Raw genomic sequence first — 23,320 nt, 5'->3', positions numbered from 1 at the left:
CCCATTTCTTTTTGGTGTACAATGGTTATAAAAATCTGACGCACAGAGGAACTCTTCAAGAGGCTTCAACTTCATCCAACGGCAAAGGGTGTCACACAATGATCCCTGTGCTTTGGGTTACTGGTACTTTTAAGAGGGTGGCAAACGTGGGGTTACAATCACGCATCACGCTGAAATTTTCTATGAAATCACGCATCCCTGTACACACTTGTACAGCCTTTGTTTTGCTGATAGCCCCTTTTGAAATTGTATAAGCGCCGGAATCTTATGATATGTTGCAAAGCCGCATGAGGGACTACTGGAAATTATATTGTTTTGATTTACTAACTATAATGTTGGTTATGAAAAATATGAAATTTTTGAGCATTTTGGTAGCGTTCGCTCTTTCCTAGTCGTTACTCACCCTACCCATGGAAGGGAAATCAAATGAAATGAGCCCGCGCGACTCGAGAGTAAGCTGTAGTTTTGCGCGGTTTCTAAGCAACAGCTGCCAAATTCAAAATGGACGAAGAAGCAGTGGGAGCGACCGACAACATTGTGACAGAATTTGCCACATATGAAGACTTTTTGGACAGTCAGATAACACCATTAGATCTTTATTACCTTGAGGTGATGATATTGTAATTTTTGCTTCGTTTCTTTGGGCTATTAGGTGAATCAAGACTTGGCTTTAGCGTTCCTCTAACCGACACAATGTTGATCAACATGAATAGTGATGAAAATATATTTTCAGGAGTATCTAGAGCTCATGACAAACAGTTAGTCTTATGCATAGACTTATGTTAAGAAAGTGTGCCCATTAACACGGTTTATGACATTAGAAAATACAATGTTGTGGGTAAAATCTGATAAAATATCGATCTGTGTGAACGGGTATGGAGCTGTACCAAAATACATGCAGGAAAATAAATCTAATTAAAATCACGAAAACTAATCAGCAATTTGCTGATTAGTTTTAGGGATTTTTCAGCATATTAAACCCCAAAGACTTAATGCTTTGCTACGCGTGCTCGTTAAATATTAAAATTGTCAAATATTATCATGATGAAAATGAAGTCACTCTAAGAAGTGTATGAGATGTGAAGAGATTTGAGCTGAGTGATTGAAGTTTTGATGTTCTAAAATATAACACATTGCTATTTATAACGTTGCTATTTATAACACAGGATGAAGAGCTGGCACGCCAGCTGGTTGAGTTAGGCTACAGAGGAAGTGGAGAGGTAAGGGAAATCTATTCGTTTATTAAATTTTCTGTGAAGTGTCACTTCAAATTGATAATACAAATATAATGTGCATTAAATAAAGAAAGGACAATGAACTGGCAAAGTATACCGTAAACTGCACATGCCGCTTACAAGCCCTGGGTTTAGACAACTTCACAGGGGTTTTTAGATGGACTTATTAATGACAGGGCTTATATCTAGGAGGGCTTATAACTAGAATAAAACATGTTTGAAATGAGTGTTAATCGAAAGAGGTTTATCATTTCCTGGTAATTAAGCTTTAAAACATCATTCTTTTTTTTTAACTTTATAATAAAACAAATCAAAAACAAGGAAAGCTAGAGGGGGGGGGGGGGCTTATATCTGGAGGGGCTTACAATTGGAGGTATTTTCTGCTTCACAAGTAGATGGGCCTATGACCAGGGGGCTTTTAAGCAGGGGGGGGGGGGCTGATAAGTGGCAGTTTACGGTATGACAACAGTGGTTAATACAGTATTTGAATGACCAAGTTTTATCAATCTTAATGTAATGCCTATCAAGACAGTTTGTATCAATGAGACTAATAATGAGAAAACTAGGAATTGACTAGAAATAATTAATGAACATTTCTTATTTCATGTAGAATAAGCCTTGTCTAATAAAAGATTTCATAACTGATTGCCCTAGGTTCTTAAACGGGAAGAATTTGAAGCCAGGAAGCAAGCTGCTGAGGCAAGCCGACTGTCCAAGAGAAGCCAGCAAAAGTAAGAATTATGAGTTTCAGTTATCATACCTTGAACAATTAGTAAAGATAGGGTGGGCTCATGGATAGTGCGTTGCAGGACTCCAGATTGAGCGGTCTGAGCTTGAGCTCTGGCCGGGGACATTATGTGGTGTTCTTGGGCAAGACACTTCACTCTCACAGTGCCTCTCTCCACCCAGGTGTATAAATGGGTACTGGCGAATTTAATGCTGGGGGAGGGGAGTGGGGGGGGGGGGGGTAACCCTGTGATGGAGTAGCATCCTGTCCAGAGAAGGGAGTAGAAGTACTCCTATTAACTTCATTCTGTAGTAGACAGAAACTGGAGATAAGCACCGGCCTGATGGGTCATTTGGCATAGTCATATACATTTTAGAGCTCCTTGTTGAAAGACAAGCTGGAATTCAACTTTTTTTTTTTCTTTTTTGAGCCCAGTATGTATTGTTAAGTAACTGAAATTCACTCTGACTTTTAACTTTAAATTTGAGACAATCAAACTGGACTCTTGCGTCATGAATATAATTGTACCTACAAATGATAAGTTATATAGTTTAATAAAATGCAAATAATTTTGGAAGTTTGGGATCATCGTAATTGTACATGTTTTTGATAATTATTCTTACCAACATTATTATGATTCTTATTTTTCTGCAGAACTTTGGCCAGCTCAGGTAAAGATCTTAAAGATCCATTCTTGAAAGCTTTGGCCCAACGAGAGGAAGCAAACAGGAGTGGAAAAATGACTGTGAGTGATGGGTAACTTTGTTTATAAAGTTGTAAGTTAATATTACCTTGACTCATGAAGCATGACAGAAAAATTGAAGTAGAAAACTTGAAAGCTTAACTTACATTTCATAAGTGCTCTCAAATAATCTGTGTTTTTCTGACAGTCATAATTTATGGTATTTACTTTGTCGTCTTTATGACACTATGTAAAAGAATACTTCTCATATCTATTTATGGGAGGTATTATTTTACTTCTTCATAGAGAAGACACAGGCAAAAACAAAATTCTGTTATGAAGTACTGTTAACTTATATAATATATGACTTGTTATTTACACTGAGATTGTTCTATGGTACATTTTATATGTAATTTTTAGCCGTTGAATTTTACTGTATGCTGAAACTTTTTGTTTTCTCCCTTCCTGTTCAAATATAGTCTGTAATCTTCATCAGGGACAAGAATGCTAGAGGACAGGTAATAGTATATAGTCTTGCTCAATTTGTTTTGTTTTTTGTTTTTTTTCTTTTTTTTTTAGTATATACAGATTAAAACCTATTTTAAAGCATTTGCAATCAACCTAATTTCAATTAAAAGACTTGTGGATATTTTCATGCTTGCAGGAAATTTCTGGCTACATTGACTATGCTCATCGCTTAAAGGTGAGAGTTCTTTTTGTTTGTAAATTTATTCTCAAATGTATATTATATAACAGAGTTTGATTACGATTATTAGCATATTGCCTGACCGCAGTCTGTTCAGCTCAATAAGAAAAACAAAACAAAACAAAACAAAACAAAACACAAAAAAACCGTAAATGGTGCCCTTAGCTGCCCTTTTAATTTTGGTCTGACTAATAATATCCAGGTTTTAAATAATTTTGTAAAACCGCTGGAAACCATGCAGTCTTGTTTCATCTCATGACAAGTCAATTTGCTTTTACCTTGCAACTTGATTAAGTGAGCTAATACACGCGCTCTCATTGGTTGATAGTTGTGTTTAGATGAGAGTATGTAAACACGGTTGTGACGTTTCATTTTCGCGCATATTTTTGAGAATTATTTTATAAAAGCAATAGAGCACTTTTTTCCGTGTTTACATAGCCTCATCTAAACACTCGGGGGTTGGTAGAATTCTCGAAAGTTATACAAACCTGAGACGTAGTCTCGGGTTTGCATAACTGTCTTGAATTCTCTGAACCCTCCTCGTGTTTAGATGATGCTATGTAAACACGGAAAAAGTGTTCTATTGCTTAAATACTGCACATTTTATAACATGTACATAAAAACCAATGAAATACGAGGTTAGCTTTTGCGCGAAAAAATGATACCTTCACAAATGAAAATAACATGTTATCTTCACATGTGGAAAGATCACTGTTGCTATGGTTACGTATTAAATGGTACCTTTTGCAGCAAAAGTGAAGTGGATTTGTATTTCATCAGTGTTTAATATATAATAAATAGAGCATTACATGGCCACTTGGATATACAAAATTTCTCTTGTCATATTGAAAAATATTTCACTCGTTCTCTGTGCTCAGCTCATGAAATATTTTTCAACACTCGAAGATAAATTTCGTATTTTCACACGGCCATATAATAGCCTGTATTTATTTAAAGGCAGTTAATAAGTATTCTGGCTAATGTTAAAATTAGTTTAATTCATTTGCATTGAGGATTAATTCTGGGGATCAAACTGCACATTGTAGTTTACCATTTTTCACGTGTTCATTGATTTTTTTTAACCAATTAATGGATATATATATTTTTTCCATTATTGTTGTTTGCTCAGACTGAAGATTTTGAGCCTTATTTCACTGGAAGGAAAAGGCTTCTGCCCAGACCATCAGATTTGAGCTTTTACAACTGGGAAACACAAACTGCAACCTCCAATCCCACCCCCAACTACCAGGTAAACATTTTACACTAAACAATTTACACTATAGGAGGAATTAACTATTGTAATAATGGCATGCTGCTTTTGGATGTAGGCATGTGATGAAATAGTCTTTTCAAGCACATTTATCTCTCTTCCCCTCGCCTCTGCCCATCTCAAGGGAGATGCCAGGTCATCAAGACCTCACATCGATTTAGTGAACTTTCCATCACAGCAGTTAGATTTGGATGGGTCAGTATAACCACCCTTTATCACTTGATGCTACAATCATGGTATCAAAATACTGCCCAATCATTGGTTGACACATTATTATCATTTTTGTGACACAATCGGTTACCATAGCAACAGTATGACCTGGTAAAAACACCCTTAATTACAGCTTTAGGGGACCTGACTCTGAACCTTATGTACAGATTTAAAACTTTGCCAAAAGTTGTCTTGTCATGTTTATTAAAATTTGATAATACAAAAAAAATTTCACCGTGCTGTTTTTGAATTATAAGCCCGTAAAGCTGTAATTAAGGGTGTTTTAAGCAGGTCATACTGTTGCCATGGTAACCTATTGTGTCATGAAAATTATAACAACGTGTTCACCAATGATTGGGCAGTTTTTTAATACCATGATCATAGCATCAAGTGATAAAGAGTAGTTGTAAACGACCCATCACAATGCTATTTTCGTCACGTGCTTCACTCAATTGAAAACTGAGTGAACACCGTGCCAGGGAGTTATTGTTGAGTAACTATACATTGATCAAAATATTTGATTTATCTACTTAGGTTATAGCAGAGAATTCATCTGGTTTGCTTTTTAAGAACAAAAGAGACAGAAAAATCCTTAACGTGGATCCTAAGGTAACTTGCAATATCAACAATGTGTCTGCCTGTCTGTCTGTCTGTCTGTCTGTCTGTCTGTCTGTCTGTCTGTCTGTCCTTTCCAAGTTTGTTTGTATACTCGTCTGGTCCTTACATGTACAGTATGTCTGTCTGATTGCTCATCGTCCGCCCGTTCGTTCGTTCGTTCGCCAGTTCGTCTGCCCGTCCGTCCGTCTGTTTGTCTGTCTGTCTGTCTGTCCGTCTGCTTGTCTGTCTGTCTGCCTGTCTTTCTGTCTGTCTGTCTGTCTGTGTGCCCATTGTTCTGTCTGTCTACTCATATATCTTGCTTTTCCTCCTCAGGCTCTGACGCCTGGTGATAATTCAGCTAGAATCCCGATTGAAACAGCAAAATACACTCAAGTTGTGATTTACGATCACATTACTCGGAGAAAAACGTAGAGCAGTGTTCTGTGAACAATATATTTAATGTAAATATATTACTGTATGTACGTGTATCAAATTAAGAATGAAAATAGTATCGTGGTGAAGACACGTTTGACATGTGTATAGCTTTTGTTTTTCTTCCTTTTTTTTATGTTTTTTTCCCCCCACGGAATGCAAGAGTAGCGTTCTTTTGAGAGAGTTCAATAGGCATTTACAGAAAACTTTAATAAAAGAGTGAAATTCTTACCTTAGGTGTATTTTTTTAAGAATGAGCAAATGGTTTAACTGTTTAAAATAGCTGAATGATTGACTTGTGGGTAAGGTAAAGTCTGCGCGGCAGGAGCTTATCCCAGTTTCTGTAGTATGAAGCGACTAAGAATATCTCTACTCCCCCCTGGATGGGGTGCTAGTTCATCCTAGGGTTACCCCCAGTATTAAATTTGACGGCACCCACTTATACACCTGAGTGGAGAGAGGCACTGTGAGAGTAAAGTGTCTTGCCCAAGAACACAACACAATGTCCCCGGCCAGAGCTCGAACCCTGACCGCTCGATCCGAAGTCGAGCGCACTAACCATAAGGCCACCGCGGGAATAATTGAATACTGTACAGTAGTTTTCAGTTTCCGCGAGAGATCATTTTTACCAGAAATCTCTACTCATTATTTTGTAATGTAAGAAAAAGGGTCATCGGTTTTTAGTTCAGCCCTCTTGATACGCTGATGCTCTTTGTACTCATTACGACCCTATACGTTTGTGACTGGTTCTCCTCCTCTCGTGCCAAGGTCTGCAACCAAAAATCAGAGAAGAGGTGCTTTTGTTTCTCGTTTCAAACCCACCAGTAAACAAAATTCCCACCACCCCTCCCCCCCGTCCCACAACTTGTGGCGTCAAATTCCCCACCACTGACAACAGTTTTGTCGAATCTCCCCGTGGCATGTTAACAATTCAAATACCCGGGGTATTCGAGGAAGGAAAGGGGGGATGTTGATCTTGATATTTGTTTGATTGTCTGTTTATAGCGAGAAAACATCACAGGATAACTAAGTAAGTTGTATCTCGCCAGAGTAACCGTAATTCATCCAGAACATTACGTCAGTTCGGAAACTGTTTAGTAATACATATTCTATTGTTTCTTAACTGACCAGTCATAAATACTATATAATTCTATTATTCTCATGTCTCACATTACAGACGTGTTGCATTGATATGGTTGTAAGATAATTGTGTACATTGGACATAAAAATAATATCCGTCATTACAACATTTTAGACTGCTAATGGAAAGCGCGCAGATGTTGATTTTATGTAGACGGTTTTCTTTGTGTTCATGTTTTTACCCCGACCCTAGCCCTAAAGTGTCTGAAGTGCAAATGTTTCTGTTATCCGGCAAGTTTTGACGGGCGCTTTCAAGACCGGTGAACGTTTTCATAGGTTCGCCATACAATCATAATTAAACCCCGTTCTAATTTGCCAGTTAAAGTCGCCTACGGGAAACAGGTGCTAAGAAATTTGCTTGCAAGGTAAATAAATTAACGATGAAGGCTCCATTCTCCCAAGCGCACGGTACTAGGCGCTAATATCCGTCATCATATTCACCAACTGAAGAATTCTTTTTTCAAAAGTTAAAGAACAGTGCCCCATTTTCAGGGATTTTATCGAATGAACAACAAGCCAACTGAAAGACGACGCCACTAGAGCATTTGGATCAGGACGCTCTTAATTTGAGGCAAAAAGGTGGGTTACTTTGAGAGACTGCAAGATGCATTCACAATATGTTTTGCCAAGCGCCAAATGAACACTCTCCCTCGCTTTTACAAAATTTGGTGATTACGTTCTTGTACTAGTTGAAGGTGCTGCAGGGGCTTTGCTGTTGGAAGGTAAATCTATTTTTTTTGCTGTTTTTCGGGTTTTTTTTTCCGCGTTATGCTTGTACCAAAAGTTTTGGCCGGCATATAGTTAGTTTTTTCAGGCTACGATGAATTTACAGTTCATGTTTTATTTTTATTTTTTTATTTTTCAAAATCAGATTCTCAATTCCACACATTTTCGACTTCCTCCCTTGAAAGATAACAGGAATAACAGAAACGAGTTTATCTTTGACTCGAATACTCCAAAATTAATGTCTTCCTTAAGTTAATAAACTCTAAAATGACAGTGTTCCCTTCATTCTAAATGTTGACAACTACAAGTCGGCACAACCGCCATAAAATATATCCCTTCGATTAAAGACCTCCTTTAGCAAAATATCGTTTGATTTGCATACCGTATTTCCCTGCCTATCGGGCAATAACTTTGTCGCCATACAGGTTTCAATATAGCATATATCATTTCCATGTGAATTTAACCGGCCATGGCTTGGTTGTTGATGAGTCTACAAAATACTATTAGACTAGAAAATACCATTGATATCTGATTGGCGTGTTTATAAAGAAATGGACTCGTTTTATTGCTTAATGCTAATATGATAGGTGAACTACAATGTTGGCAGAGAATGAAAACATACGGCCAAAAACGAGCTTAGAAATTACAGACCCAATGGTAGTTATTTCTGAACCGGATTCGACTTTCGATTGTATGAAAGTTTTATTTTGGTCAGTGCAGTCAGTCTATGTAGGTAAAGTTCATTTGTTGTCGATCAAACAAGATTTAACGTTATTTAGGTCATGTAAATTAAATATTCAGAACCGGACGGTCACCTAAATTACGCTTTGATAGTTGAGATTATTATGAATGGTTATTGTTTTTTCGGTCACGAACGCTTGCAAAAGGAAAACCAGATGTCTACGGTCAATTTTGCAGCTCAAACAGAACGACTAGAATATTCATGGTCTGGATATACTTGAACCACATTCTTCATTCGTATTCAGTTCTGGTATAAAAACTTAAAGATCCGCTTAAATCCACCTCTTTGAAAACCTTTAAACTATGAAGAAATTCAAATGAAGTAAGCTTTTGATTGTGCTGTATAGCTTTGATGGTTCTAAATAGGCGATCAGTTCAGTTGTTCTGAATATAAAGAGAAGGCTTACGTTAAATCGTGTGAAGTGATAAGTTTTTTTTTTTTTTTTTCTATATGATCTTCTCGGCGCCCGTCAAGAAGCGGCAACATCCACTTAGCTGGCGCAAAATGATAATGGTAAACTCTCCGGCCCTGATGCAAACTTTTGCCCGAAAATATCGCATCGTCCCTGCTATCTGCCCCTGGGTCTCCGAGGATGTGGTCAGATGGAAACTTAGAATAAAATTATTCCACAAATTACAACAGATATTTTCGAGGAAACGCTCCTTATTTTATCGGCCATAGCGCAATGTGCTACAAACAGTAGTTTCTTTACTGGCTATATTGCACGGCAAAAAAGCAAAAGGCTTCTAAATTACCGTTGTGTGTTATTGAATACTAAGTCTGTCATGATTTTCCTTTTGGAAACACATCTGCCTCGTAGCTCTCTCATACATGAAGTAGCTCACTTTTCAGGAAGTCCTCGTGTAACAGTAATGCAGTCTTTCATTACCGCTCTAAGGGTTACTTATTCAATGAAAAGGAAAGTGGACCTAAATATACGAACATTTTCCAGCTCTCACGAACACGCTATAAGAATAGGCCACGTTGCTAATAAAAACCACATTCAACAGATGCTCAATACGCTTTGTTTTCTTTTTCTTTTTTTTTTTTCCGTTTTTTTTTTTTTTTTTTTTTTTGTAGACGCAGCTTCTCAGTCTGTCGGAAACTACTTATTCAATTTACCGAGGGATAGTCATTAAGTCAGTTCCCACTTGTTTCTCCTCCTTATAAGAGAGGAGTGGCAACAAGTTTGGGATCGGACCAGTTGTGTAGCCTTTTTTGAAGTGCCCGAGCGTATAATAATTAGGGGGCCGACTGTCGCCTTACCTTCCAAATTTCGCGCCCTAAAGATTACTCTAGCACTTGCTATACAGGCTAAATGTTTGTTAACTAAACAAGCTATTTCTTCTACAATGAGTGCAATCTTTCTAGTGCTCTAACGTTCATCCCTCTTATTTCTACTGGATGTACAGAAAATTGCGCGAGAGATGGGAAATGTTTCAATCTTGGTGCACATGTTCACGGCACTCGTCTGGATTCTGTGTTTCACAACCGCGTCTCATGATCATCTAGAGGCCGGCTCGTGTACCCAAGATAACCACTCAGGTAACTGATCTAAAGTAATAAGATCTATAAATGCTATGATTTGCATTTTGATTCTGATCCTTTGAAAGTCTTCAGAGTCGGAAAGCATGAAATACCTCAGCTAACGAACAACTCCAGTAGGCCGAGGCCTCTTGGTCCCGTAACCAGTTACATACAAACAGTCCATTGTTAAACGTTTTAGCAAATTAAACGTGGCACTTTTTTTTTGTCCTCTTTTTGTTCTGATCCAAAGAGTATCCATCCAAAGGAGATGAGGACGAGGGGAGGAGGGGAACGCCGGGCGCTCGAAATCTCTTTTTCAGACGGAGTTCGCGGGCTAGCAAATGTTTTACTTTAGATTCTAACACGACAAGAAAAAGGTGGCTTTTTTCCTTTGGAGCTGATACATAACACTTTTTCCTTCTCTTCAAAGGTTCTGAGAAAAACTGCGATAGTAGTTATTTGCCATATGACGGTGTTATTAATGAAGATGGAGGAAAACGCAAATACCAGATGCACAATGGTGACGCAGTTTTCCGCGGAGTGTACTCATTTCCAGTGGAACCCATTCCTCGGAGAAACTGCTTCGATGAGGAAGCAATGCAATTTCTTCAGGAAGGGGTAAGACAGAGCAACGTATATTTGAGAGCAATTTTAATGCTTAATCTCAACACAGAAATTGAAATAATGCCAGAGAACGCAACAGAAACGACAACGTTGGATAAAACAAATTAAAGTTCAAAACACGCAAAAATCCGGGAGCAGTCGACAAACGTGACATCCAATTTGCTGGTCTTGTAATTGTTAAAGGCCAGTTCAGTTTATGTAAATGCACATTTCGTTTCGTTTCAATTCGTTTCGATTCGATGCGTTGCGTTGCGTTACGTTGCGATGCGCTTATGCGTTGCGTTTCATTTCGTTTTGGTTGTTTTATTTTGGTTTGGTTTGGTTTCATTTTATTTCATTTCACACCTCGAGTTGTCTCCTAACAATGCACTGGCTCAATTCCGTAGCTGCCCGTGGTCCTGGAAAACTGCACATTTCACAAGTCCGCTCTAAAATGGACCATAGAGTACCTGGAAGAGAACCTTCAAGATGAAGACCACACGGCATATATATCACCTAACAGGACGTTTCTTTACTATGACGACGACAGAATCAAAGGCGCTTATAAAGACTTTAAACCCCCAACCAAACAGAGGCTGTTGTACTTTAGTAATTTCACGAAGCTTATAAAAGAGCTGGAGAGCGCTGACAATGGGAGCCGGGCATACTTCCAGGTAAAGTAAATGCAAGAGAATATAAAGAGCATTAGAGCTAATCTTTGTTCCCAAAGTAATTCTTCTCCAGTTATTTCAAGACATAGCACTCAGTTTTTTCGAGGTTAATTCTAACACGCTTGTTGCGTGGATGTTTTCGAGTAGGGTGCAAAGCCGTTTGACATGTCCATGCGAGCAAGATGCGTGCCACAGGATTGGCTATTTCTAGGCCATTTACTGACAGAGGTCTAAAAATAACTTGGGAGAGATTACTCTTGGAATAACGTCTGTATGGGAGGTATCTGTCTCATCTTTCATACTCTCTAGGTAGGTGTTAATCTCTAAATGTTTGAAATAATCCGGCTCAAAAATTTAACTTGCTTTTGCATGCGCAATTGACGCTGTTGCACGCATAAGAGCCAGAGTTGCAGAGGAGGTTTGTTTCGGAAGTTTGCTCTCGTGCTCTCGTGTCCTGAGTCGCGCGTACATTTGTTTGACCAGTACATGATATGAATGCGATATCATGCCCGCTATTCTCTGGATCCGCTATTGTTGGGATCGCTGACAGTTAAACATGAACCGTTTAATTAATCGCAATTTTCTTCTCACAGTCATTGTTGATCCTTCAAGAGGGTGTGAGCTCATCAATGCTGGAAGACATTGATTCATTTAATTACACGTGGCTTCTGGACCTTGTAAGGCGCATGGAGTGGGGCGATGAAGTCACTAACATGCTATTGGTTGGAATGCATGATGTTGTCACTCCCACGCACTACGACACCTTGGAAAATCTTTATGTTCAGGTCAGCAGAAAAGGCTCTACAAAAACGTACACACATCTTGCTCATGCCATGGAGCATTAGTTAAGGCTAAATGATATATTTTATTAGTTTTCTGCAGGTAACAGCTATCTTTTTAGAGACTTATCTCTGTCTCGGCCTCATAGATTTGAGATTGTCCTAACGAGGGAAGCTTTGTGACAATATTTGCCTCATTGACATGAGCAGTTCAGCTTATGAACGAGCTACAAAAATATTAGTTCTGAATATTACAAGGGTAATAGCGCTGTTAACTGTGTCTAGGAATTTGAACACGAGTTTTTGAATACTTTTTGTGCGACGCAGGCAGGTTAAAAAACCTAAAACTTTCCAAAGAATGTATGAGCTCAAAAGCGTTTTTGCAACCCAGAAATGTTGAGTTTTTAAATCCAATTTCACGTTGAATATTGCACCCAAAGAGAGCTAGAAGCTTAGCTGATTTTACCAAGTTGTACACGTTTTTAAACGCTTGTAGTCAATTCGTATCTAGCATAGTGCGCAAAGCAGTATGTTTATCGGAGGAAAAATATAAACAATGATGATCGCAACGATCACTCTATTGGGCTCAGCCATCTTGGGTAATCATTTCAGGTTCCGCTGACAGCGATGCAACTATCTCTAATACAACATTTTCCGCTCTCTCTGTATTCTGTTTAATAGCGCGAAAAATTAGGGCGAAAGCTAAAAATTCCTAGTTTCTTGAAGGTTTTCACCGCATCACTATCAAACTTTATTTGACATTGATCGATGTTAGTGACCTCAATAAATAATACACACAATAAGAATTTTTTTCCTTGCTGGACACAGTGGGAGATTGCGAGCGGGCGAGCGGGTCTAACCTTGATTCATCGGTCCCACTCCCAGCTGAGTTAGTCATATTTCTTTTTTATTTGCGTCGCAGATTTTTGGCCGAAAACGTGTGATACTATTCAGCCCGGATTATTTTCGTTCGCTGTATCCTTTTCCTGTTGGACATCCCCATGATCGGCAAAGCCAGGTGAGATTCAGTGATGTGAAGTGATAGTTAAGTAAATTCCGGGGGGCTACTCCCAGAAAAATTGGGTGGGGGTGTGCGGCCCGCTTCCCAAAACCCTTACCCTATTTCTGTCCAAAATCTGCGATATTCTCTACCCTATTTATAACCTGACCAAAAATTCGAAACCCTATTTTTGACCCTTAAATCGAAACCCTGTTTCAGACCTGCGTTATAGTTAGTTCCCTAGTTCAGAACAATTTTAAATTACCGTAAGCGTAATTTATGAAGGGCTTTTGTTGACTTTCTTTTCGATAATGACGAAAAAGTGGCCTCTTCTTAAAAACATACTCATATCAAGGTTAGAGTGCAAAAGCCATACCCTATTTATGACCAATATGGCCAAAATTCGTTAAAATCGATACCCCGGCTATTTATGACCAAAACGGCTGAAAAACCATACCCTTTGGGGCCGCACATGCCTATATATATCCCATATAAGGTTGTACCCCCGGGACTAAATTCTCTAGATTATCACTATCTCTTGTTCAAAGGGGGTTTTTGCTTTTTTTTTTTTGTTTTTGTTTGTTTGTTTTGTTTGTTTTTTGCTTGGTTTTTTTCGTTTGTTGATGTTGTTGATGACGGCTCATTATTTTGTATTTTACTGTTAAATTAACTAGACCTTCCAAGAGTATATAAATGGGTACCAATGAATACACCTTATTCCAAAATGGCGGCCAGTTTATTATTCTTTTGTTTACATGGTAATTAGCCCTCTTTGCCTCATCATCATGTACAAAATACAAAAGAATTTTGAAGTGAAAATGAGGCAAAGAGGGCTAATTAACATGTAAACAAAAGAATAATAATCTGGCCGCCATTTTGGAATAAGGTGTATTGTTAGGTCAACTTGATGCAATGCTGAGTAGTAACCTGAGATGACTGGCATCCAATGGCATCTATCGGGGGTGGGGGTGGGGTTTAGTAACCCTGCTATCGGAGGGGAAGGGGTAGTAATTCTGCTAGCCGCCCTATGCTACAAAATCGGTGTTAAAAGCCGAGAGCTAAGAGCCAGTTAGCATTAAGAGGTTTACTTCAATCATTTCATAACTTCTACGCCATTCTGCTTGTTTCTTTCTTGTTGAAGGTGGACTTCGAAAACCCGGATCTAGACAGGTTTCCCAGGTTTAACGAGATAGCAGGACTGGAGGTGGCCATGGAACCTGGAGAAGTGCTTTATATTCCAAATTACTGGTGGCATTACATTGAAAGCGAGATGCACAGGTAATCATAATCCTTCTACTCGTGAAGTGGCTAAAGGCTCGAAAATTGAGACTCACAGCTGCAGCACTTGACAGTTAAGGCTATTAGCATTCAGCCTCGCTCTAGGGTTTTATCTGCGAGGGTTGAACTTAGAATAATATAATGAACAGTACCGCGGCTTGTTTACGTCCTTCTCAATGGCGTCTTCTACGTACTGAAGGATCACAAACCGGTTTTAGAAGTTAATCACCATGTACTGCATAACAGACAGTACCGCATAAGAGCTCTGCTCATTAGCTTTACTTGGATGGATACACGCCGCCAGAGTTTAATCGTTTAAGTTTTAAAGGTAGAACTAAAGCACCAGTACATACAGTACTTACAACATAATGTTCATTTCAGTGGTCAGAAAGTAGGGTTGTAGCTACTTGGTTGAAACGTAAACCAAAACAAACAGAAGTAAAGCTCGGTAACTTCCATTTCCATTAGTTTCACGTGTATGGACGGCCGCCAGAGTTTCAGTGATTCACAAAGTTCTACAGGTAATACGGAAACACCGGTACATACGGTACTTGCAACATAATACTCATAACAATGGCCTGATATTAGGGCTGCAGCTACGATGTTGAAACTTAGAGCAGCTCAATTAATAGAAGTAAAGCTCATGATTAGTAGCCTTAATTCATTTGCAAGGTCACACGCTGGGATTGCATTCTACTAGAGTACTGATTTTTGGCGATTTTTCTTCCCTTTTAGCAACACTATATCAGTAAATTTCTGGTTTGAACCAAAGAACACGACTAAGAATGATGACGTTAAAGATCCAGAGAAGTCCGACAATAAAAGTGCTGAAGCCCCGACGGAGAAACGCCTTGAAAGTGACAAACCACAAGAGGACGAGAACAACCTTGTTTTTGAATCCGAGCAAACCGCGAAGAAAGATTTACCAGCGGGTGGCAATGACAAACAACCTAACAAGCACAACGATGAAGTAAAGAAAGATCAAGTAAAAGCTAGTATAAGCGAGGAAGGAGAAAAAGTTGAAACGGAGGGAGAAAAAGAAGAGAATCAGGAGGAAGAAGAAGCAGAGATTGAGCTTTCCGCTGCGCAATACCTGGCCCTCTTGAGAGAGACGGAAGTGTCACTTTTTCGGGCTACTCTAAATCACGAAAAGGTTAGTGAACAAATAGTTTCATGATCAGGTTAAAAGAAAACTATGCAACTCTTACAAAGGGGAAGGATAGTTCAGCTAGGCCCACTGGCAGATGTGATCGATGCGGTTAAGTTGTACGCCATTCATGTTGACCAGACTTGGGAAAACATGTTCCGTTTGTTTCTGTCGAGCTGTAGAAACACGAATGGAAGTTTGGGAGAACCGGAAATGCTTTGGGAATATGAGCCGACAGGTGAGTATTTCCACAGCTTTATCGAGTCCTTCCAAACTTCCACAAGTGTTTCTATGAATCGAAAGAAATACGGAGAACATCGATTCAGTTTCTTTTAGAAAATTCCATGGCGAAAAAAAGAAAACAACCTGTTTACTTCGAATATCAAAATGTAAATTCACTTTGCTCCACCATCACTACGTCAACAGCTTATGTTAGTTCTGTGTTTCTAGCGAGTTTTAGCCAGTCTACTAGCGTTCCATCACGAATGCCATTCGCTTATTGGCTACACCACTCACTATCTATTCTGTGATAGATAGTGAGTAGCGTAGCAGTGTGCGCTTGTTAACGAACTGGCGGCCACTTCTTTGCGTTTTCGAAGTGTCTGTGAAGAGGATTTAGATAAAGTTTTGAACGTCTAGTAGATTTATACTAAAACAATTAGATTATTCGCTCTCGATTTCTATGCGTGATCACCACTAAATTTTCTCCGATTCTTATTGGTTTAAATTGGTCATGTGACGCGATAGTGTTCATCCGCGGCGAGACACTATCAGCCCATAGTGCCCGTCCGAGGAAAATACCCGGATGGATAGCACTTGTCCGTGAAAATATTTCTGTAAACAAGCCGGCTTAGAGAAAATAAGCAATTGAATTTGTATTAAGAGGGTTTTTGTTTGTTTTCTTTTTCAAATTTTACATTTGGCTTTCACGGCTTTCATCTAAAAAGTATGATTTTTGAATTGGCGCACAGAAGAAAATTTAGTGGTGAACAATAAAGACAATAGAATGTTTATGTCTCTGACTGTCGGTCTGATAGCTCCCCCTGGAAATTTGATGTTCTTAAACCTAGCATATTTACCCTCGAAGCTTCGCTTCTTGTTTTAAGAGCATCAAAGTTCCGCGGTGCAACTATCAGCCGATAGTTCCTCGACAGAAACACTCTTTTGTTTAAATAGAAATATCAAGCTCATAATCTAATTGCTTATTAGAAACACCATTTTTTATCCAATCAGCACGCGTAATTTTTTTTTGGGGGGGGGGGTATTTTCTAAAACAGGACAGTGCACCGAATTTTACACTTTAAGTATCGTGTAGTGTGCTAGTAGATTTTAAAGTACACATAAGGGCAGTGCGTTCGACTTAGGGGTGAATAGTCTTGATTAATTCGTAGCTATAAATAACGCTGGTGATTACAAAATTTCCCGTCCGATCAGTACGGTGGAAGTGACCATGCAGAAGTGGTTGTATGACATATTTTCAGAGACGCGACGGGGCAATCTGAAAACAAATCAGGGTGAAGCTAAAGTGCTGGCATAGCTGTGTATTTATTCTCACACACCACAGATGACTCTTTACTCCCGTCACTGTTATAAGGTTGGTTAATCAAGAAAACTACCTGGAGACTATGCAGAAACAGCCTTGACGGTTATTCAGTTTTGCAGTTTTTAACCGCTTACCTCAAACATTAAGCATATTTTAGAGAACAATACAAAAACAAAGAGAACAGATTTTTGAGAACAAAGAGAACATTAAATAAATAAGGAGATTTTCCTCTCAGGAAGAAAGTTCCAATCTCCATGCAAGGAAATAGTACTTTCCATTACCACCAAGAAAATCTACTTACTCCACGGTTTGCCTGGTGCAGGATTCTCAGTTTATTGATAAATCACCTTCAAGAGTTGGAAGGGCGGACGGTCATTAACGCAATGCATTCGTCGACAAAACTGAGGACACTTGTAATAGGCCATTTCTGAGCTTACCTAATGCCTCTGTTTCAAAACGAGTCCTGAGTTTGCGTGAAAATGAACCTGTAGGCGGAGCACATTGTCAAACGAATGGTTTCGTACGAAGCCTCGTTCTGACACAGAGGCAAAAGGCAACTCGGGATTGACCTATTATTGTGCTTTTTGTTATAAGCGAACCTAAATGTCTGTCTGGTTTTTGTCTCTTTACAGGTCAAGAAGATTTTGGACGAACTGCTGACGGGAAGATTTGATTATTTGTAATATTAATATTCAGCAATTAAATCAATAGCAAGTTAAACAAGTCAGTCAAACGACTGGGTAGATCGACTCCTTTTGAGTTTCGTGAGTAATCAATAATCCAACGAGTTCTAAACAGTACAAATAGTCCATGATATTAATTTTCAGTGCAGACATGTTAAACAGGTTAGATGTAGTCCCAGTATTTCCCTCGACCACGCCCCCGTTGTTCTTCTTTTTTGTTTCTTTTCTCCTTTTTTTTTCCCAAGAAAAACCTTATTTTTAGCATCGCGCTGTTACTGGCCATTCGTCAGTTGTCTCGCCTTGCTGTGCGTGCTCGTCGATATTAAACAAGAGTGTAAACAAATCCAGCGAAACTAAATGCTAAGTAAAATATCCAAAAAGTTGTAAGCATTTATTTCTGCTGTGTTTAAGCTAAGACAACATCTAATAGACATACACTTTGTATAAATGGCGTCGATATTTGAATAACAATACATCCTAAGCCTCACATTCATGTAAAAAATCATTTGCCTGGAAGCATGAGTTCGAGGCTAGGGATGTACAAAGTATTCTTATTCAAATGTAGGCACCATTTATACAATGTACTGCATGGGCATGTGAAATAAGCTCACTCTATCGAGGAAGTCAGTAAATCATAGAATTGGTTAAAGTCTGTTTCTATAAATAATTTCGTTAAGAGGTAATAGCGCGATAATGAATGAACGAATAGAAAACGAAAGAATTGACAAATAAAAGAGTTAAAATGATAAATAACTAAATGTTAAGGACAAACAATGAGTAACTAAATAAAAGTAATAAATGTCATAAATGGATAAACAGCAAATAAGTGAGTCAATCCTTAATCAATGAAATCAATCAATTAATCGATCATTCCGTCAACAGTCAGTCAGTCCAATCAATCATTCCATTTCATAGAAATATATGTTTTATATTTAGGTAATTTGTTAATTAAATTAATCAATGTCTACCTATAAATCATATTTAAATTTACCAAAATGCGCCCTTTTGTGCGGAACAGCTGTCAGCTCTGTACTTAGTAAGGTTCTTTCCGAGGGAAGCTGGAAACTGTTAAACAACACTCTATCGAAAGCCATTTTATCCGGGGTGGGGCGGGGGCTGGAGACGGTACTCCCTCATATGGACTATATATGCGGTCCAAAAGGGGTTTGGTCTTTTCGCTGTTTTTGTCAGAAATAGGGTATCGATTTTTGCCATTCTGGCCTTAAATAGGGTAGGGAAAATCTCAGAATTTGGTCTTCAATAGGGTAACAGTTTTGGGATTTAGGCCGCACACCTCCACCCAATTTTTTCAAACTTCATCTCGCCCTATTCTCCTAGAGGTATTTCTCCCCTTTCGGACTGCCAAAATAGCGGCAGCTTAAGACCATGATGTAATTCTTACGTCATATGGCAACATGCCTGTCAACTCATGCTGCGGCCTTGATAAGGAGTCAGTTCAAAAGCGAAATTTCATCCATCCCGTCTGCAAAAGACCACTAAAAAGCTATTAGGATTAACACACTTAATGTATTACAGCTTATGGCAATTAATTAACAATGACAAAAAATAATTGAAGTATTGCTTAATTGAAGATGCAAAGGAATGATTTGTAAAAGTTAAGAGTCTGAGACCCCATATAAAAACACATTCACCATGATTAATTATAAAAGCGGAAATAAAAACGGAAATAAAAGAGTCATTTCGACTTTTTCAGATGTCGCTGTCAAGTTTCAAAACGTGATCTATACATTTCGAAACGTGGCAATAACATCTGGAAGATGTCGACGCTTTATTTAGGTATATATTTTCGCTTATTTTCACATTGAAGTGCTCACCATGTAAACAAATAATACACTGCACATTTTTATTTTAAGCCTACAGCTTAAGATAACAAATTCCAAACCGTGGGAGCCGAGCCTGAACCTCTAAAGGCAGAATGGAATGTTCCTCTTGATACGGACTGTTTGCAGTATAAGACATGAACGGAAGGGAAATTTTTTTATAAGTGCAAAGCTTAAAAATACTGAATACTGACCTTTTATCAATATGGAAGCGCGCATTTGAATTTTGCCGTTCGTTTTCCGGTTAAACTGTTTACGCCAAACCTGACCATTAGGCTAGATGTACTTGAGAAAACTGTAGGCTTGATAAATATTTTGTAGAAATTTATCGAAGGCGTCGCCTTAAGTAATATTAAACTTTCTTCATACTTAGCACTTCGAACCTTACAGGCTTTTTGTTGTTTGTCGAGAAGACACACCATGGGATGCAAGACCAGCTCAAATTTTGAAACCTCCAAACTTTCATGTTTGAGGTCAAATGCGTTGCAGTAAATGAGAAGGGAACTTGGCGCTGTATTCGAGCGGTAACTCTAGGATTTCACTGAGCCTTATATAACTGACTTGAACATCGAAGTAACTCAGACCATAACATACTACATCATGTGTAAAAATGATAAGATAATCAAAATTTTCAAAACAGCCATTGTGTAAAAAGAAAGAGTCATTATCAACCCCGTTGACAGCTGTCTCATGGTTCATAGGCCAACCGTACAAAATCCTTTGTACTGTCTACGATCATTAGATATTTATTGTGACTTAAAACGCGTTTGTACCCGAATAGCTAAGTACCCCTTGGTGAAGGAAGTTCAAATTACGGAAGACATTTGAGCGAAGCGTTGTGATTTTTAGCTTCAATACAGCAGCAGATACACCAGTAGCTGAGACGAGATGAAGGCGGCCAGAGTCTTTCTCCTGATCACGCTTGCGTTGTTTTGCCTGCAGGTTCCCTTGATTTGCAACAGTGGTGAGTGTTTATAAACTCGCTGTTTGCACAGTTAATTAACTACGCACAGAGACTGCAACGAGAGGCTGCAAAATCACTTTTTGGCTCCAGACACTTTTTTCTTGTAGTAGTTCATGCACCTTCCGTTCCGGTGCTAAACTTTCTTACGTCCTTTTGAACGGTTCTAATCAACTTTTATAATTTTCGATAACTGATTTTACTATTTGTCCCACAAACCGTTATGCATTTGAATTTTAGAGAAGTGTGGTACACACTCGCGAAAATTTCGCGACCCTTTCACTGCAAACAACACGGCTAGTGTTGAAACACTTTTTGCATTCGGTAAGATTTTGTTAAATCATAAACTATATCGTGGGAGAAAGATTCAGAGATCAATAGTGTTACTCCTCTTTTGAATTAGTTTTCAGTATTTACATTTTAAACACAAGGAAATTATTGCCCGGAGTTGATATCTTAAAAAAGCACATTCAATTTGATCACGTTAAATTTTGAACGTTGGTGCTCAATTTCAGTTTCATAGTGTTACACGTTTTAGCATTTTCGTCACATGTTATTTAATGTAGCTGCTTTGCAATACAAGATAAAAGTATGTACACGCACTGTACAATGTCCTAGCTAATCTTTAGAAAAAGCTACCGGAAGTCTTAAAGTGACCAAAGCATGTTTTCCTAAACTGTTAATTTCGAATGGCTCCCGTAAAACTTTCTTGCAAAAACTACCAGAAAATAGCTCTATAGGAAGAAATTAAACAATCCGGAGTTAGGGGCCGGATGACGGAGTAGAAAATGTGCCTAAATACTTCCGTGAATACGAGCGTGAATACGAGCGTGAATGCTTGCGCGAATACTCGCGTGAATACTCGAGTGAATGCTCGGATGAGTTAGGGCTCGATATCTTTGCCGTTCGCCATAGCAGAGATATCAGTGACGTCACCTATTGTCATTAATATACCAACCAGAGAACTGTTGGCTGATGAAACAAAGAGTTCTTCTGTTTAACGTTTTGAACATTTAAATAACAAAAACAAAGTTTGTAAACAAATATCTTCCCTATGTGGGGCTCCAAAGTTTATACAAAACTGATACGAAACTGTTCATCATCTCATCTAGTCGCACATCCTCTCCACAAATCAGAACTCACAGGATTTGAAGAAGGGATGCGTTTAGAGGAGTTCAAAGTGCCTGCTGCAACCCGGAAGAATCAGAAGCTGGAACAGCGTCCTCTGCAAAGTCCACCCTCGCGGGCCGGAGGCCGGTATAATAAGGATCGCCCTGGCCGCAGCTTGAGGCTGTTAAGGAGCTAAGGAACAAACAAATGCGCAAATTAGCTGAAATTGTTCCGTTTACCTAGCAAGGAATACTGCTTAAAGCTCACAAATGAATAGATGAAGTAGAAATTGTAACCTTCGAGCAAATAATGCAAGTGACAAGTAAATTAATTCCTTGTCAGTCACAGCACGGGGGAATGTTTTGAATAGAAGTATGGAGAAGTAATTCGCTTTAGTCAGCTTTTTGCCTTCGGGCCAAATCTGTAATCTCAATACAGTGACTGAAGTTTTTCCAGCTTATTTAGAACAAAGATCTGGGCAACTGCACTGTTTTTTTGTTTTTTTATCAGGCTGCTGAATCACGTTATAATATTTTTGAGCAATAATTTAAATAGAAGGTATTTACGCAATCTTTCGGTACTGGTTCGACTATACACGTATATACTCAATGATGTAATTTATATATTCACCTGACGTGTAACGTAAAGGGACGATTGTACTTTTCATACGCCAGTTGAAATTGTTAACGATAAATAAAGGGGAAAAGTTGAATTACAAAAATCAATGTTGTTCTGTTTCAATGCTGTTTCACAATGGAAAAAATACATAAAAAAGCGTGTTTGTTTTGTTTTTGCTTGTTTCCTTTTTTTCTCGGGAAAGAGCATTTCAAGTTGGAAAATTTAATCATTCTAGTTTCACGAAAAGAGATTATTTCTTCCTTACGCCTCTCATTTTGCTTCTATATTTTACGTTTTCTGCAACGTGTCAATTCAGGTTGGTGGTTGTCATGAAAACAGACATTGTTTACACACTTTTGGACCGGAACTCGTCGGATTTCAACGAAAATCTTGCTCAAGCGGTTTAATTAAAGGAATATTGAGCGTGTTTCCCGCTGAACGTCAACTGAACGTCCTCTCCCCACCCCATACATAAGTTCAACTAGGAATTTTGCTGCCCGCAAAATAAATAAAGAGTGCATGATATCAACATGATTTATGGCTTTCAAAAAAAAAAGACAAAACCTCTTTTTTTTGTAAATGAATGGAGTTTTCTCCTACCTGTGTTGTTAACAAATTTGCCTGTGCCCGTATTTTTCTCTATTTACGCGGGGGGGGGGGGGGGGGGAGTTCTTAGTTGAGATCATTGGTACAAGGACTCAAACGGGTTTACTTTCTAGAGGGTGTATGTCCTTACTTCACGTACATGCTACTTCATGTTTTGCTCTTGCAAGCGAAAACTGGTCCTTCCAATCATAAAGAGACACTCGAGAAAATGGATCATTTTTCTTTTCAGACTTACGTCCAAAAATGGACTCACCTCCCCTCCCCCTAAACGACCAAGTGAAAATGTCAAGCATTTGGGAAGCTTCATGAATCTTCCAGGAGTTACAGTTATAAGAACGTGATACCAGATGACAAGAGCAAGATCAAGAGTCATCGTCAGGTTAAAAGCTTCTGTTATTGAAGTTTTAGAAAAATTAAACTGTCGAGAAGTGAACATAATTATTATTTTCCCGTCACTTCTTCTCTTTGTGCTCGGTTGCACTCTCA

At 38.6% G+C, this 23,320-nt stretch overlaps 2 protein-coding genes and 1 long non-coding RNA gene across 4 annotated transcripts; all 3 read left to right on the top strand.

Annotated features, from left to right (window-relative positions):
• Window positions 1-472: 472 nt before the first annotated feature.
• Window positions 473-6,090, top strand: LOC110068012 (cilia- and flagella-associated protein 299-like). The gene is made up of 9 exons (XM_089272087.1): window positions 473-609; window positions 1,167-1,220; window positions 1,890-1,966; window positions 2,617-2,707; window positions 3,124-3,162; window positions 3,309-3,347; window positions 4,480-4,599; window positions 5,365-5,439; window positions 5,761-6,090. The coding sequence occupies exons 1-9, from the start codon at window positions 502-504 to the stop codon at window positions 5,857-5,859; spliced, it is 702 nt and encodes a 233-aa protein (XP_089128213.1). The 5' UTR covers window positions 473-501; the 3' UTR covers window positions 5,860-6,090.
• Window positions 6,091-7,218: 1,128 nt separating this feature from the next.
• Window positions 7,219-18,524, top strand: LOC110068113 (hypoxia-inducible factor 1-alpha inhibitor-like). Of its 2 annotated transcripts, XM_089272000.1 has the most exons (10): window positions 7,219-7,578; window positions 7,689-7,721; window positions 9,880-10,012; window positions 10,425-10,612; window positions 11,005-11,271; window positions 11,862-12,053; window positions 12,970-13,065; window positions 14,189-14,325; window positions 15,061-15,478; window positions 17,648-18,524. In XM_089272000.1, the coding sequence occupies exons 3-10, from the start codon at window positions 9,895-9,897 to the stop codon at window positions 17,696-17,698; spliced, it is 1,467 nt and encodes a 488-aa protein (XP_089128126.1). In that variant the 5' UTR covers window positions 7,219-7,578; window positions 7,689-7,721; window positions 9,880-9,894; the 3' UTR covers window positions 17,699-18,524. The 2 variants fall into 2 exon arrangements, with proteins under 2 accessions (XP_089128126.1, XP_089128124.1); XM_089271998.1 differs by lacking the exon at window positions 7,689-7,721 and having other exon boundaries at window positions 7,221-7,578.
• Window positions 18,525-20,310: 1,786 nt separating this feature from the next.
• Window positions 20,311-22,331, top strand: LOC110068054 (uncharacterized). The gene is made up of 2 exons (XR_002298720.2): window positions 20,311-20,503; window positions 21,613-22,331. It is a non-coding gene; the product is annotated as an uncharacterized LOC110068054 (long non-coding RNA).
• The last annotated feature ends 989 nt before the right edge of the window (window positions 22,332-23,320 follow it).

This window comes from Orbicella faveolata, unplaced genomic scaffold (assembly GCF_042242905.1).
Source record: "Orbicella faveolata isolate gen_17 unplaced genomic scaffold, um_ofav_v1 contig_34, whole genome shotgun sequence".
In the NCBI taxonomy this organism is placed as follows: domain Eukaryota; kingdom Metazoa; phylum Cnidaria; class Anthozoa; order Scleractinia; family Merulinidae; genus Orbicella; species Orbicella faveolata.
This window is presented reverse-complemented; position numbering and strand designations above follow the sequence as displayed.

Coding starts and splice junctions, on each gene's coding strand:
- LOC110068012 (XM_089272087.1), top strand. CDS start 502: ATGGACGAAGAAGCAGTGGGAGCGACCGACAACATTGTGACAGAATTT. Junction 1,221..1,889: donor GCTACAGAGGAAGTGGAGAG/GTAAGGGAAATC, acceptor TGATTGCCCTAG/GTTCTTAAACGGGAAGAATT. Junction 4,600..5,364: donor ATCCCACCCCCAACTACCAG/GTAAACATTTTA, acceptor TTATCTACTTAG/GTTATAGCAGAGAATTCATC.
- LOC110068113 (XM_089272000.1), top strand. CDS start 9,895: ATGGGAAATGTTTCAATCTTGGTGCACATGTTCACGGCACTCGTCTGG. Junction 11,272..11,861: donor GGAGCCGGGCATACTTCCAG/GTAAAGTAAATG, acceptor TTCTTCTCACAG/TCATTGTTGATCCTTCAAGA. Junction 12,054..12,969: donor TGGAAAATCTTTATGTTCAG/GTCAGCAGAAAA, acceptor TTTGCGTCGCAG/ATTTTTGGCCGAAAACGTGT.